Below are 14,375 nucleotides of genomic sequence, written 5' to 3'. Positions count from 1 at the left end.
ACTGTCCATTTTACTTCCATCATATATCTATCTCCATTTCCCTTCCCACTGAAACCACACTATTTCAGGTTCATTACCTAGACCATTATGGTGGCCTCCAAATTTATAGTTCTCTCTCTAGTGTCTCTTCTCTATCCATTATCCACAAAGCTTCCAAGACAAGTTCCTTAAGCACAGCTTTGACTAGGTAAATACCTGTTCAAAAGCCCACAGTGGTTCTTTGTCTGCCGTATAATACCATGCAGATTCCTCAGCAGGGCATTCAAAGTCCTCCACATTCTGCCAACTCATCAGCCCTGCTACCTTGAACAACATAAATAATATACTTAGGTCCAACTGACTCCTTTTTGGCCTGAAAAATACATATCCCTTTCTGCCTTCTTTCCCATCTACATCTCCATTTGTTGAGAATGTAGTCATCCTAAAAATTTCAAAATCTACCTCTTTCCTGAAGTGTTCTCCAATTCCCTTAATGTGGAAATTATTTCCCTTTTGCAGGACTCAGAACACTCACTATATGCATTTCCTATCGCACATACATCAATGTGCCTTGTAATAGAGACAAGACTCATCACTCCTTTGAGAGCCAGTCAAGATTATAGCCTTCTTAAAGACAGAAACCTCCTTTTTTCTTTTTTCAGTATTTCAGCTTTGCTTTATTTATTTTTTTAATTGGGGTATAGTTGTTTTACAATGTTGTGTTAGTTTCTACTGTACAGCGAAGTGGAGTTCCCTGTGCTATACAGCAGGTTCTTGTTAGTTATCTATTTTATACATATTAGTGTATATATGTCAGTCCCAATCTCCCAATTTATCCCACTCCCCTTCCCCCGCTTGGTGTCCATACGTTTGTTCTCTACATCTGTGTCTCTATTTCTGCCTTGCAAACCGATTCATCAAGACAGAAACTTCTATTACCCACTTTTACCTCTCCTAAAAACCAGTACAGTCCCTAGTAGGGCTCAAGAATGTTGGTGGAACTGCATTTTTAAAACTGCAGTCAAACAACAGTTTCTGAAAATGATGAAGTAAACTTTTTATAGGCTATATGGTCACCCCTAGATGGAAAATATTCTAGACAGCTATCAATGAATATATTACCCTGAAACATATCAGTATCATCATCATCATCTTCAAAAGCAGAGTCTTCAAAAATGAAAGGCAATGGTGGAAAATCTTGAAACGATGGAGGGTGATTGCATTTTGTTTGCGCCAGATACAGTAAATAAGTTGGAGACATAAATTTGCCTCTGAGAGGTTGCAGTATTAAGACGTTTTGATTTGGAAGGAAATATGATTACTGTAGTTACCGAAGAAGAAGCATGACATAAGGAAAGCAATGTTTCAGAAACAGTATTCTGGAAGAGGAATACAAAACTAAAGAGAAGAACGCAGAGGTGCAATTAGAGGTGTGGCCTGGCAATGTCAGGTGAAGAGGGCCAGGAGGGGATCTATGACAGCAAAAGTGAAGACAGAAAGGCACAGATACAAATTTAAAGTATATCAAGAGTTGATTTAGGTACTATGACAGCAAAAATGAAGACAGAAAGGCACACATACAAATTTAAAGTATATCAAGGGTTGATTTAGGTAAGCTACAAAGAAAAGAAGAAATCAAGCATTTTAGGGATCAATTCTATTGTATGATAAATGTGTAGGATTCCCAAAGCACCTTGTGCATGTTTCTATTTAGCAAGTTGGGGAAAAGTGTGTTTTCTTTCTCATCCCAGCTAGCTTGGAGCCACTTAAGGGCAAGGACCATGTTGCATCCATCTTTGTACCTCCAGTGCCTAGTATAGGCACAGAGAAGGCCACAAAAAAAAATATTGTAGAACTGAACTGATGACAATTTATTATAGGTAAAAGGGAGGACTGAACTTGCACATGAAATTCAAAGAGTACCCTGGGGTGGTAGCTGATCCACATATGTGTGTGAGTCTGACAGTCTTCCAGAAAGGAGTAGTAATACTTTTGTTTCAGGATGTTTGCAACTATGGTGTAACCTTTTTAAGAACAGAGTTCAAAATTATTTTGAATATTACATAGCACCAAGCATAGTGCTGAGCATGCAGTGGATGTTCAATTAGAAATATTTTTAAATATTTTTTTAAAAACCAACAATAAAAACAAATCTCTTTCACCATCTTCATTTCATCATAAAATATTTAAGTAAAGTCCAGTGTTTTCAAAATCACATGAGATTTTCCCCTGCTAATGAATATTCTTTCTATATAGAGAAAAACACATAAAGATGTTATAATGTTGGGCCCTCATTCTAGAACTGACTAGAGAAAAATGTAAAAGTTTTCCTTATATCCGATTTAAAGGAAAGGAAGAAGAGTTAGACTATAGATTATAAAAAACAAAAAGAAACAAAAAAGGACACGCTTCTCAAAGTGGTTTGTCTTTTTGGATTACCATAAAACGTCATTTTAACTGATATCATTATTTAGTAGACACTTTATCTTTGAATCCTCTCTGAAATGTTTGCTCTCTCCACCTAATAGTAAGCTTATAGAATCTGAAAAATTAATCTGTAGAGAAGGCACTGTTCCTAGAAGTAGCTTCTGTTGGCTTTTTAAACAGCTTTATTGAGGTATAATTTGCATACCATAACAATGACCCTACGTGTACAATTCAATGATTTTTAGTAAATTTTCAGAGTTGTGCAAACATCACTATAATCCAAGTTTAGGACATTTCTGTCACCCAGAAATATTCCCTTGAGTAAATTTGCTGTCATTATCCACCCTCAGCCAACCACTTGATCTGCTTTTTCCCTCTATAAATACATGCCTTTTCTGGATGTTTCATATAAATATATAGTCCTTTATGTCTAATTTCTTTTATTTAACAAAATTGTTTTTTAGGTTCATTCATGTAATGGCTTTCCAGTTTCTCTCTATCCTTACTACTATTTGATATTATCTGTCTTTATAATAGTCATTCTAGTGAGTGTGAAGTGGTATCTCATTGTTTTAATTTGCATTTCCTCAGTGACTAATGATGTTTGGTACCTTTGCATGTGCTGGTTAGCCATTTGTGTATCTTCTTTGGTGACATGTCTCATTCAAGTCTTTTGCACATTTTTTGAATTATGTTGCTTGTCTTATTATTGAGTTGTAAGTTTACATATCCTGGTTACAAGTCTTTTATCAGAAATATGATTTGCAGCTATTTTCTCCTAAGCACGTGATTTGTCTTTTCATTGTCTTAATGCTATCTTTTGAAGTGTAGTAGGTTTTAATTTTAATGAAATCCGTTTTTTCAATTTTTTCTTGTATAGATCATGCCTTCGGTGTCTGGTCTAAGAACTCTTTGCAAAAGTCATAATGATTTTTCTTCTGTATGTTTTATAGTTTAAGCTCTTATATTTATGTCTTTGATCCATTTGCTCTAATTTTTGTTTATCGTGTTAGGTAAGAGTCTAAGGTCACTTTTTTTGCTTGTGAGTATACAATTTTCCCAGCACTCATTGTGGACATCCAATTTGTTTTAGCACAAAACTTAATTTCCCCTTGAATTGTCTTAGCACCTTTGTCAAAAATCAGTTGACCATTGATACACAGCATCTTTGCAGTACGAGTTTGTTGACTCAATTAAGTTGCATTTATCTGTTTGCCTGTACTTATGCCAGTACCACACTGTATTGATTACTGTAGCTTTACAGTACATTCTGAAATCAAGTAGTGTGTATCTTCCAAATTTTTCAAGATCGTTCTGGCTATTCTAGGTCCTTTGCATTCGCATATAAGTTTAGAATCAACTTGTCAGTTTCCACAAGAAGCCTGTGGAGATTTTGATAGGGATTGTGTTTAATCTGTAGGTCAGTTGGGGGAGAATTACCATTTTAACAATATTCAGTCTTTTAGTCTGTGAACATGGAATGTCTATTCATTTATTCAGTTCATGTAAATCCAAATTTACATAACATATACAAAGGTACAATACAATTGTTAACACTACAAAATGATGTTTGTGAAAGAAAGCAGCTGTAACCTGTATTATACCTTGAAGTTTATAAAATAAAAAGTAGTATTGTTTAAACAACTAAACTGATCTTTCATACTACTCTTATTTTTCGATGGGGTGACTTATTATGTATAAACATGCATAATATTAAAACTATACGACCCCCAAATCATGTGCATCTTTATTTTATGTAGTATTATATAAGGCATATAATACCTTTTCTCTTGTTTTCTTAATTTTAACTGGGTTGTCTTGGAACTAACACTAGGACATTGGATCTGACATTGTTGGTTGTCTACAAGTCATTCCACATTATTTCCCCACTCTCAGGCTTTGGGAATGACACTAGACACACCTAGGCACCTAGGACATGAAAAACAAACCCATAATCAGAAAACATTTGAATCCCAAATAGGACAATTCACTGCCTTTTCAGGATGGAAGGACTCCAGTGAAATCAACCTGCCAAAGGAATCTAGTTAATCTCAGCAAAAAAAAAAAAAAAGGTACTATATTGAGTGCTCTGCATTGATCTGTACTTCTGAAAGATCAGATATTTAGCAGTAGTTTGCTCAGCCTTGGTGAGAGAGAACCCATGCTGTCAAGCCCATGAATAGTCTCCATCCCAACCACAATGGCTACTCCGTTCTTGGGCTTGTGAGGCCAAGGCTGATATACACTGGATGAATGGTTCTGTCCACCTGAATGCCCCTTGCCTCTTCTGTGGTAGCTACTCTTTGATGGACCCTGACAGAAGACTCAAAGATCTGTACAATTTGTGCCTGCTACCATGTATCCAGCCATGTGCTTCTTTCCCAGACTTCCTTAGCACCAGTCATCCAGCCTTGCTCCAACCAGCCAAACTATTTGCCAGTCTTCAAGAGTATGGGTATATCCTTACCTCAGATCGCTTTTCCTGCCACAAAGATGATGAGCAAGTGTACAATTTAAAGCCCTACTCACTTGGAGGATTTCTCCCTCACCGTTGTCTTTCAGAGTGGAGTTGAGTTGTACTGGCCACAGAGGACACTGGGTGAGAGATTGTAATTATTTTTCCATTACACCAGCTGAAATCAGCTCATTCATTTTTGATCTATTTTTGATTATGTAAGCTAAGTGCTTGGGGAAGTCAACTGTGAGTTGTCTTTTCACATTCTTGATAATGTCATTTGATGTACAAAAGTTTTTAAGTTTGATAAATTCCAATTTAAATATTTTTTTTCCTTTGTCTGGTGGGGCTTTCGGTGTCATATCTAAGAATGCATTGCCATATCCAAAGTCATGAAGATTCACCCTATGTTTTCTTCTAAAAGTTTTATGGTTTTATCTCATACTTAGGCCACATATCCACTTTGAGTTAATTTTTGTAAATGTTGTGATGGAGTGGACTGGCTTGGGTTTATTTTTGGACTCTCATTTCTATTCCATTGATCTATATGGTTTATCCTTATGGTAGTACCACACTGTTTGTTTGTTTTTTTTACCACACTGTTTTTGATTACTGCAACTTTGTAATAAGTTTTGAAATCAAGGAAATGTGAATCTCCAAATTTGTTCTTCTGTTTCAAGATTGAAATTCCATATTAATTTGAGGATTGGCTTCTCCTTTTCTGGAAAAAAAAAGCCATTGGAATTTTGACAGAAATTGCATTACATCTGCAGATTGCTTTGGGGAAGTACTGATATCTTAACAATATTAAATCTTCCAGTCTATGAACACAGGCTGTCTTTACATTCATTTACGTCTTCTTAAATTTCTTTCAGCAAAGTTTTCTAGTTTTCATTGTACAAGGCTTTCACTTCCTTGGTTAAATTTATTCTTAGATATTTTATTCTTAAAAGATGAGAGGGAATTCCCTGGCGGTCCAGTGGTTAGGACTCGGTGCTTTCACTGCTGAGGGCCTGGGTTCAATCCCTGGTTGGGAAACTTAGATTCCACAAGCCACGCGGTGCAGCCAAAAAAAAAAAAAAAAAAAAAAAAAAAAAAAAAAAAAAATGAGAAGAGGGGAAGGTAGAAATTCCTTCAACTGAGACTAAGGTGATGGATGAGAAACTGACTTGTAGCAGTCTCGTACAAGACAGGCATGAAAAACTCTCTCATGGAAGCTCCTTGCCAGGCTTATCTCCTTTTGCTTTAAAGGAACTGCATCCAACCAAGACTCAGGAGATGTACCAGCCCACCACTGTGTCATGGCAGAGATATTTTCTTACAACTCTACCCCCAATCTTTTATGTAAACAGTTAATGTTTAGAAGCATAGGCTATTCCATCATATACCCTAATTAATTGTACCCATCCTTTCTATTGTCTTAGACAACATTAGACGAGCATGATCACAACTATGAGCACCAGCAGGATAGTCAATCCCACTTGGAGGGAAGACTGCAACCAGGCTCCCCATCCAGAGCCACTCCAGGTAAATATGTTGCAGGTATCGTTGAGATTAAAGAGCCATTCTCTCTAAGCTGAGAGATTGACTTGTTCACTTTCCATGGTTCAGTAGTCCAACTGAAGCAAGAGGTTTTGGCAATTACATGTACTCCGCCTTATACAGCTGGCAAGAAATTCTGGGTGATGTGATTGTCCATTACCACTCATGCTATAAAGTTTATTCTTGGTTGTAGCAATCTCTGCGGTAGCTTTTGCTGTCTTGGGATCAGGATCCAATTCTTACAAGTCTAAAAGTTGGGATTATAATGTGAGGGACCTTAAGTGCCAGAAAGGACCTGTAGGAGGAACACTACCTTCTGAAGTGTACAGAGGAACAGCTTTTAAATTTTTATCAGCACAGACGGGATGACCAATCCAGCAATCAATTTCAGAGCTGTATCTATGGTCTAGGAAGAATGTATAAGGGAGTTTTTTTTTTTCCTCAGGCAATACAGGATGGCAGGGTCATTCAATGCCTGGCAGCAAGATCTAGTCCTAGCCCTTGTGGGGTTGAACATTATAAAGTAGATTGTGCAGGATTCCTTGTCCCTGTTGTCACCCACGTGGACTCCCATAGGAAAGGACCCTTCAACAATGAACATCAGTGGACCAACAGATGTTAGTTCAGGTTGATCAGCCTTGAGACACCCAGATAAAGAACACAGACATCTGGATATTGTGTCACACAGTATGTCCATCTATATTCCAGGATTGAGACCAAAATCTAGGCTTAGCGATTTAGCCCATGAGGCCAGGGAAGCCTGACAAATGTGCCTAGATTGCCAGCTACACAGTTGAATGGTGTTATTAGTTTCCTAGGGCTGTCATAATAAAGCACCACAAGCTGGGTGACTTAAAACAACAGGAATCAGAAATATATTCTCTCACAGTCCTGGCGACTAGAGGTCTGAAATTAGGTGTCAGCATGGTTGGTTCCTGCAATAGCAGGTTCTAAGGGAGAATCTATTTCATGCTTTTCTCCTAGCTCATGGTGGCTTCTGGCAATCTTTGACATCCCTTGGCTTTAGACACATCACTGCACTCTCCATATTGTGTCTTTCTCCTCTGTTTTCTCTTATAAGGACACCAGTTTTTGGATTAGGGCCCACTCTAATCCAGTATGACATCATTTTAACCTAATTACATCTACCAAGACTCTTCAGACATGGTCACCTTCTGATGTTGCGGACGGACATGAATTTGGAGGTGAGGGGGCACTCTATTACTCAACACAAAGCAAAAATCAACCTGCTTATAACAGTGTAGTTCACATTTCTCCAATGGTCCCTAAAATTCCTTTATAGGTTATTCTTTTAAACAGATTCACTCAACGACCCTGCATCCCACTGCGGTGTTTTGCAGTCTCTTGCAGTCCTGAAAGAACCAGCCTCAGGGAGCTCCAGAGCCAAGCCACGCAGGGTAGAGAAGCCTCCTCTTTCATGCATAACCCTTTAAACCCTCCGGGAGGGCGTAGCACCAGTGCTTATGGGAAATGTAGTCCTACGTTCCCTGGCTCACACTGCGCGTGGTTCGGGAAGCCCCTCTGCCGTGGCTCGTCCAGCCCCTCTGCCGTGGCTCGTCCTGCGCACGTGCAGTTCAATAGCCCCGGTGTCTCGCTTTTCCGTGTCTTGCGGAGAAAATCCTGGAGCGTCCAGGTCTGCGCGCGCTCAGGGAGCGGGTGCTGCCTGAGTAAGAGCTGCGGGTGAGCCCGAGTTGGGTGAGGGCCGAGGGGTGCCGGTGCGGCTTGAGGACTGGTGGGAGGTGGCAGGGGGGAGGAACCCCGCGGTGTGATCCACGGTGAGAGAGCCTGCGAGGATGGGGGCGGCCTCGGCTGCAAGGAGCGATGGCGGGGTCGGGGCGCCTCTGTCAGGGGAAGGGGCGGCCTCGGTCGTGGGGATGCGGACGTACGGAACCCCGAGAGGCTGCCGAGTCCACGCGACTGCGGGAGGGGGGGGGGCGTGAGTTTTGTATCCAGGCGGAGCCAGGTGTAAATTAATTACTGCTGGCAAGATGATTGATCTACCTGAGACGAGGTTTTCTCATCTGTAAAACGAGAATATTGATATGTACCACACGGGGTTGTTCTGAGGATTATGTTTTTACATACGTTTTGAAAACATGGACATAAAGTTTTTACATATAGCACAGAACTTATAGTTGATACTAGCTGATAAGGTGTTTGGAAGATACTTTGTTGTTTTCATTAGCTGTTTTGTTTAATCTTCACAACAGGCTTTATGTAACTGTTTTCTATTTTGACAAAAAAAGAAAACTGAGGCTCAGAGGGTTCAAGTGAAATGCACCAGGTCACACAGCCACGGTAGATATCCAGCCTAAAACCAGCATTGTATTCCTCACAGCACCTCCCGCGGGGCACAGGGAAACAATCCCAAAGTGTGTGGACTGAATCTCACCTTGTGGTCAGTTATTCTGGGATTTCTTGGCATCTCAGAACCCTTGGCGCAGACTACATAATGTGTTGCTTGGACTGCTACACTGTCCAAACTTCAGCATCCTCAGTGGCCTTGGAGTTTAGACAAGTAAGTTCTGTGACATTTGGAGCCCTGAATGAAACTTCTAAATAAGATGATTTTGTCTTTTAAGCCTAGGTTCCTGTTCCTTTGCAAGTAGCAATGTTTATGCTGCTCAGAATGAGCAATCCTTCGCTAATATGACCACATCCAGAAGACCTCACCATGATGGTGAAAGGTCTGGACCAAGTTTCAGGAAAGATAGGTGAGTGGGACCCTGAGAGTGGTGGGCAAGGAAGTGTTCATTCTTTGGAGGGTTCATGTGGGCATGGTCTGCAGAGAGAGATTGCTAGGCCCAGCTTTTAATAAGCATACCATGCCTTCAGCCTCCACTCACTTCCTCCAAATTCTGAGCTGCTCTCCTATGACGTCCATCGTGATGTGTGCCCTCTAGAGGGATGCTGGCTGCTCCATCTACCCTGACTTTATGGAGTCATAGAATAGGGTCATCTGTGTCTGCTTCATTTCGAAGCTGAGAAACCTTGACTGTGAGTGTACAAGTAACCTGCCCATAGACACCCAGTTTGTTAGTGGTGGAGCCAGGAGTAGAAAAAGGCTGTCCATGTTATAACGGGTAAGTCACCCACCAGGTTTTATTACAACTCAGTTAGAAACAAACAAGTTTTTAAATAGACCTTTTCCTGAAGGAACTCCCCCATCCCTTTCTGCAGGGTGATTTCTCTGACTCGAAGGGTAGGCAACTCAGTAGGATATAAGCAAACGTATCTTGAGTACTTTTCCTACAGCATTGATGATGAAAATAATAGTTTGTCTTCTGATGTAATATTATTTGTTCAATTAGTCCTGAATTGGTTCTAAAAGAAAAATGAAATTAATAAATCATTAGGAAGTAAACCCAGGGTTAAATTGCTCAGCCAAGCTCTATAACTTGGCTGTCAGAGTTGCACATGTGAATTCTCCCTCCACATAGTTCTTGCTGACTCCTCAGAGGCCAGAGAAACTTTTTACCACAGAGGGGCATTTAACCAGCTGGTAGGCAGAAGTTCTTAGGAAGCTCAAAGATTCCTAGCAGCCAGATCTCACATGACCCACTCCTGTTTTCTTTTCCCATAGCTGTACATACAGCCTTCTCTGTACTTTCCCAAAAGGAACAGAAAAAGAACAAGTCCCCGGTGAGTTGTTTATTCATTTCTCACATTGTCTTCCACTGCAAAAATGATTAAAGATTAAAATGATAAAAATTATTAAGGAATATATAGAGTTAACAGATCTAAAACAAGGAAAAATCAACATTTAATTATATGGAGATAATCATAGTTGCTTTGTTAGTATGTATATTACACATATTGTATAACTCTCATTTTTACAATAATAATTATGTGCGGATTTATCTCTGATACTTTGTACAAAAGGAAAATGCTTTGCTTTGACTCTAAGAATAAACAAAAGTAACTCTTCATGGAACATAAAGACTTTGTGCGTGGCCTGAAGTCTGAAAAAAAATTCTTTGTCTTAATGAAAGTGTGGTAGTTGACAACCTCACTTAACAAGCCTGAAGTGAATGCTACCTCTGTTTTTCTTCTCTGATTGTTCTTTAGTGGGCACAGAAGGCAGAGAGCCAAAGCATGACTCAGTTGATGTAAGTTGATGATTTCTTCTGTCTCTTTCTTGGTATGGTCTTTTTCCTGTTGCCTTTTAGCAAAGCTCATCCCCAAGCATTCCTCCTCGGTCCATTATAATTCTTACCTTACTATTGTTCTTGACTAATTTCATACCATGTGGATTTTTAACTATATCCGAGGATGAGACAACCACTCCAAATCTGAGATTCAGAAGCTGAATTTTGTGCCTCGTTAAGTAAGTAAGACCTATCACTGGCCAGACGTATTTTCAAAGCAAACTGTTGATTTCCTATAGGGTTTTTGCAAAGAGTTAGTATATTAGTTTCCTATGGCTGCTGTAACAAGTTACTGCAAATTTGGTGGCCTAGAACAACAGAAATTTATTGCCTCGCAGTTCTGGAGGCCAGAAGTCTGAAATCAAGCTGTTGTCAGGGCTGCACGCCTGCCTAAGGTTCTAGAGAAGACTCTGTTCCCCATCTCTTTTGGCTTCTGGTGGCTGTTGGGAGAGAGGGAGGAGATGGAATGGAAAGAAAATCAAGATGAAGAAAAATATTCCTTAAACCCTGTATCAGTCAGGGTTTTCCAGAGAAACAGAACCAATATGTGTGTGTGTGTGTGTGTGTGTGTGTACACATATATGCATATAACACACATGTACACACACCCATATATATTCATACATGTATATATTCATTCATTTAAAGGAATTGGCTCGCGTGATTGTGGAGGCTGGCAAGTCTAAAATTTGTAGGGCAAATCGGTAGGCTGGAAACTGTCAGTTATAAATATATATGGAAGTTGAAAAATAATACAGCTAATATTTAGTACCGAGTTCCCCTTCCCTGAGTTCCTCTGGCTGCAGGTCTAGAACGTCTCCAGTGGCAGCAATGTCGACAGTCCCACAGCTATTTCTTCTAAAACACCATTTATATTCAATTTGAATTTCATTTCTAAAAAACCCCTTTTCATTTCTTTACTGCTGTTTCATCTTTGTTGGCCAGTTCCCTGTTGCAGTTAACTGTTTTTGCAAATGTCTTATTGCTGAGAGACAAGGAGGCAACACAGCTACATGCTTTGCTGTGTGTGGTGAAGGCACAGCAACCAGTCACTGGCAGACTTTGGAAAAAACGACATGGTTGATCATTGTTCATGATGTGTGTCTGTTATTTTGTAGTGATTTGTGGACTGAAAAACAAGCAGTGAAGTTTCTACTTTGTGCAATTACAGTTATCCTAGTAACTAAAAATCTGACCCGTGTTGTTGGGCTGGTGTTATTTAACTAAATTGTGGTGACTGAAATTCGTGCATATCAGAACCATGCAAAGTTGGACTATCTGTATAGACATAAACATTCATACATACCTATCTATTAACACAAATTTGTAGATGCTTAAAAGTTTTTCCTGGCAGTGTAGGTTATCAGAGACTTAGGAGAACTCTTGTGTAAAGGGATAATCCCAAGATTACACATCATCTATTCCCTGAACAGACTAGGGCATTTTTAAAGTTTATTTATTTTTTGGCCGTGCCATGCGGCCTGCAGGATCTTACTTCCCCAACCAGGGATCGAACCCATGCCCGCTGAAGTGGAAGCGTGGAGTCTTACCCACTGGACCGCCAGGGAAGTCCCTAGACCAGGGCATTTTATATCACTGAAGCCCCAAACTCAATTCTCTCCTGATTTTATGCTATTTGTTAATCCAGTTTGCATCCATACCAGTTTCTAAGCTTTCTGAGGGTAGAAACAGTGTTTTATGTACTTTATATAGCCACAGAAACTAGGACACTTTCATACATATAATGTATTTTATGCTTGTGTGGACATCTATGTATGTATATACCCTGTAAGGGAGCAAAATTTGCCACACCAAAATGTCTCTTTGGCATGAGGATTAATTTAGGCTGATTATTATTATTTTTTTTTATATCTTTATTGGAGTATAATTGCTTTACAATGTTGTGTTAGTTTCTGCTGTATAACAAAGTGAATCAACTATATGTATATATGTATACATATATTCTCATATCCCCTCCCTCTTGCATCTCCCTCCCACCCTCCCTATCCCACCCCTCTAGGTGGTCACAAAGCACCGAGCTGATCTCCCTGTGCTATGTGGCTGCTTCCCACTAGCTATCTGTTTTACATTTGGTAGTGTATATAGGTCCATGACACTCTCTCACTTCTTCCCAGCTTACCTTTCCCACTCCCCGTGTCCTCAAGTCCATTCTCTACGTCTGCATCTTTATTCTTGCCCTGCCACTGGGTTCATCAGTACCTTTTTTTTTTTTTAGATTCCATATATATGTGCTAGCATACGGTATTTGTTTTTCTCTTTCTGACTTACTTCACTCTGTATGACAGACTCAAGGTCCATCCACCTCATGACCAACAGCTCAATTTCATTCCTTTCTATGGCTGAGTAATATTCCACTGTATATACGTTAGGCTGATTATTTTTTAGAAACAGAAGACTCAGGAAGTCTTTCTTTTTACCTAAATAATTTAGATATAGGGCCTGTTCCTGGAGCAGAGCTGTCACCAGAGAAGCTGCAAAGAATGAAAGCTACGTGTGGTGGGGGAAACTCTACAGCAGCGGTCCCCAGCCTTTTTGGCACCAGGGACCAATTTTGTGGAAGACGGTTTTTCCATGGGATGGGGGTGGTGTTCAGGGATGGTTCAGGCGGTAGTGTGAGTGATGGGGAGCGATGGGGAGTGGCAGATAAAGCTTCGCTTCCTTGCCCACCGCTCACCTCCTGCTGTGCGGGTCCATGGCCCGGGGTTTGGGAACCTCTGCTCTACAGGGCCTAGAGATCAGAGTCTACTCTGTGTCCCATTGTCTCTGAAGGCCCAGTAAACCTTTGTTCACCAAACTTTTGCTTTTCCATTTCCATGTAAATTGCCTTCCTCCCCTTTGAAGCCCCAATCACTACCACTGACATCCTTTTTTTACCTTTTGCTCAAGATGGTATTTAAAGTGAGGGTTTCAGCCGTTTTGGCAAGTTACTTAGCTTTCCTGGGTCTCTCCCCTGTATACATTTTATTAAACTTTTGTTTGATTTTCTTTTGTTAATCTCTCTCATGTCAGTTTATTTATTTTTTTATGGAAGTATAGTTAATTTACAATATTATATTAGTTTCAGTTATATAGCATAGTGATTCAGTATTTTTGCAGATTATACTCCATTATAGATTATTACAAGATAATGGCTATAATTTCCTGTGCTATACAGTATATCCTTGTTACTTATCTATTTTATACATAGTAATTTGTATATGTTAATCCCATACCCCTCCTCCTTTCCCTCTCCCCTTGGTAGAAATGTAAATTGGTGCAGCCACTATGGAAAACAGTATAGAGGTTCTTCAAAAACCTAAAAATAGAATTGCCATACTATCCAAGGAATTCCACACCTGGGTGTATACCCAGAAAAAAATGAAAACACTAATTCAAAAAGGTACACGCGGGGCTTCCCTGGTGGTCCAGTGGTTAAGACTTCGCCTTCCAATGGGTTCGATCCCTGGTCGGGGAGCTGTCCCGCATGCCTCGTGGCGAAAAAACCAAAGCATGAAAAACAGAAACAATGTTGTAACAAATTCAATAAGGACTTTAAAAATGGTCCACATCAAAAAAATCTTTAAAAAAAAAAAAAAGGTACATGCACCCCAGTGTTTATAGCAACTTTATTTATAATAGCCAAGACATGGAGGCAACCCACGAGCCCATCAGCAGATGATTGGATTAAGAAGCTGTGTGTTACTCAGCCATAAAAAAATGAAATTCTGCCATTTGCAGCAATGTGGATGGACCTAGAGAATATTTGCTTAGTGAAATAAGTCAGGCAGAGAAAGACAAGTACT

At 39.8% G+C, this 14,375-nt stretch overlaps 1 protein-coding gene across 5 annotated transcripts in view; it reads left to right on the top strand.

Annotated features, from left to right (window-relative positions):
• LOC309643134 (uncharacterized protein) overlaps positions 1-14,375 on the top strand; it is a 46,447-nt gene that overhangs the window by 27,640 nt on the left and 4,432 nt on the right. The window contains exons 2-6 of one of the 5 annotated variants that reach the window (XM_082425632.1): positions 6,286-6,388; positions 7,765-8,104; positions 9,007-9,138; positions 10,008-10,066; positions 10,493-10,533. In XM_082425632.1, the coding sequence (XP_082281758.1) occupies positions 7,842-8,104; positions 9,007-9,138; positions 10,008-10,066; positions 10,493-10,533 (495 nt within the window). In that variant the 5' untranslated portion in view covers positions 6,286-6,388; positions 7,765-7,841. The other 4 variants (XR_014253562.1, XR_014253563.1, XR_014253564.1 and 1 more) reach the window with 4 other exon arrangements.

The sequence above is a fragment of the Balaenoptera physalus genome (genome assembly GCF_965194825.1).
Source record: "Balaenoptera physalus genome assembly, chromosome: 14".
NCBI classification, from domain to species: Eukaryota; Metazoa; Chordata; class Mammalia; order Artiodactyla; family Balaenopteridae; genus Balaenoptera; species Balaenoptera physalus.
This window is presented reverse-complemented; position numbering and strand designations above follow the sequence as displayed.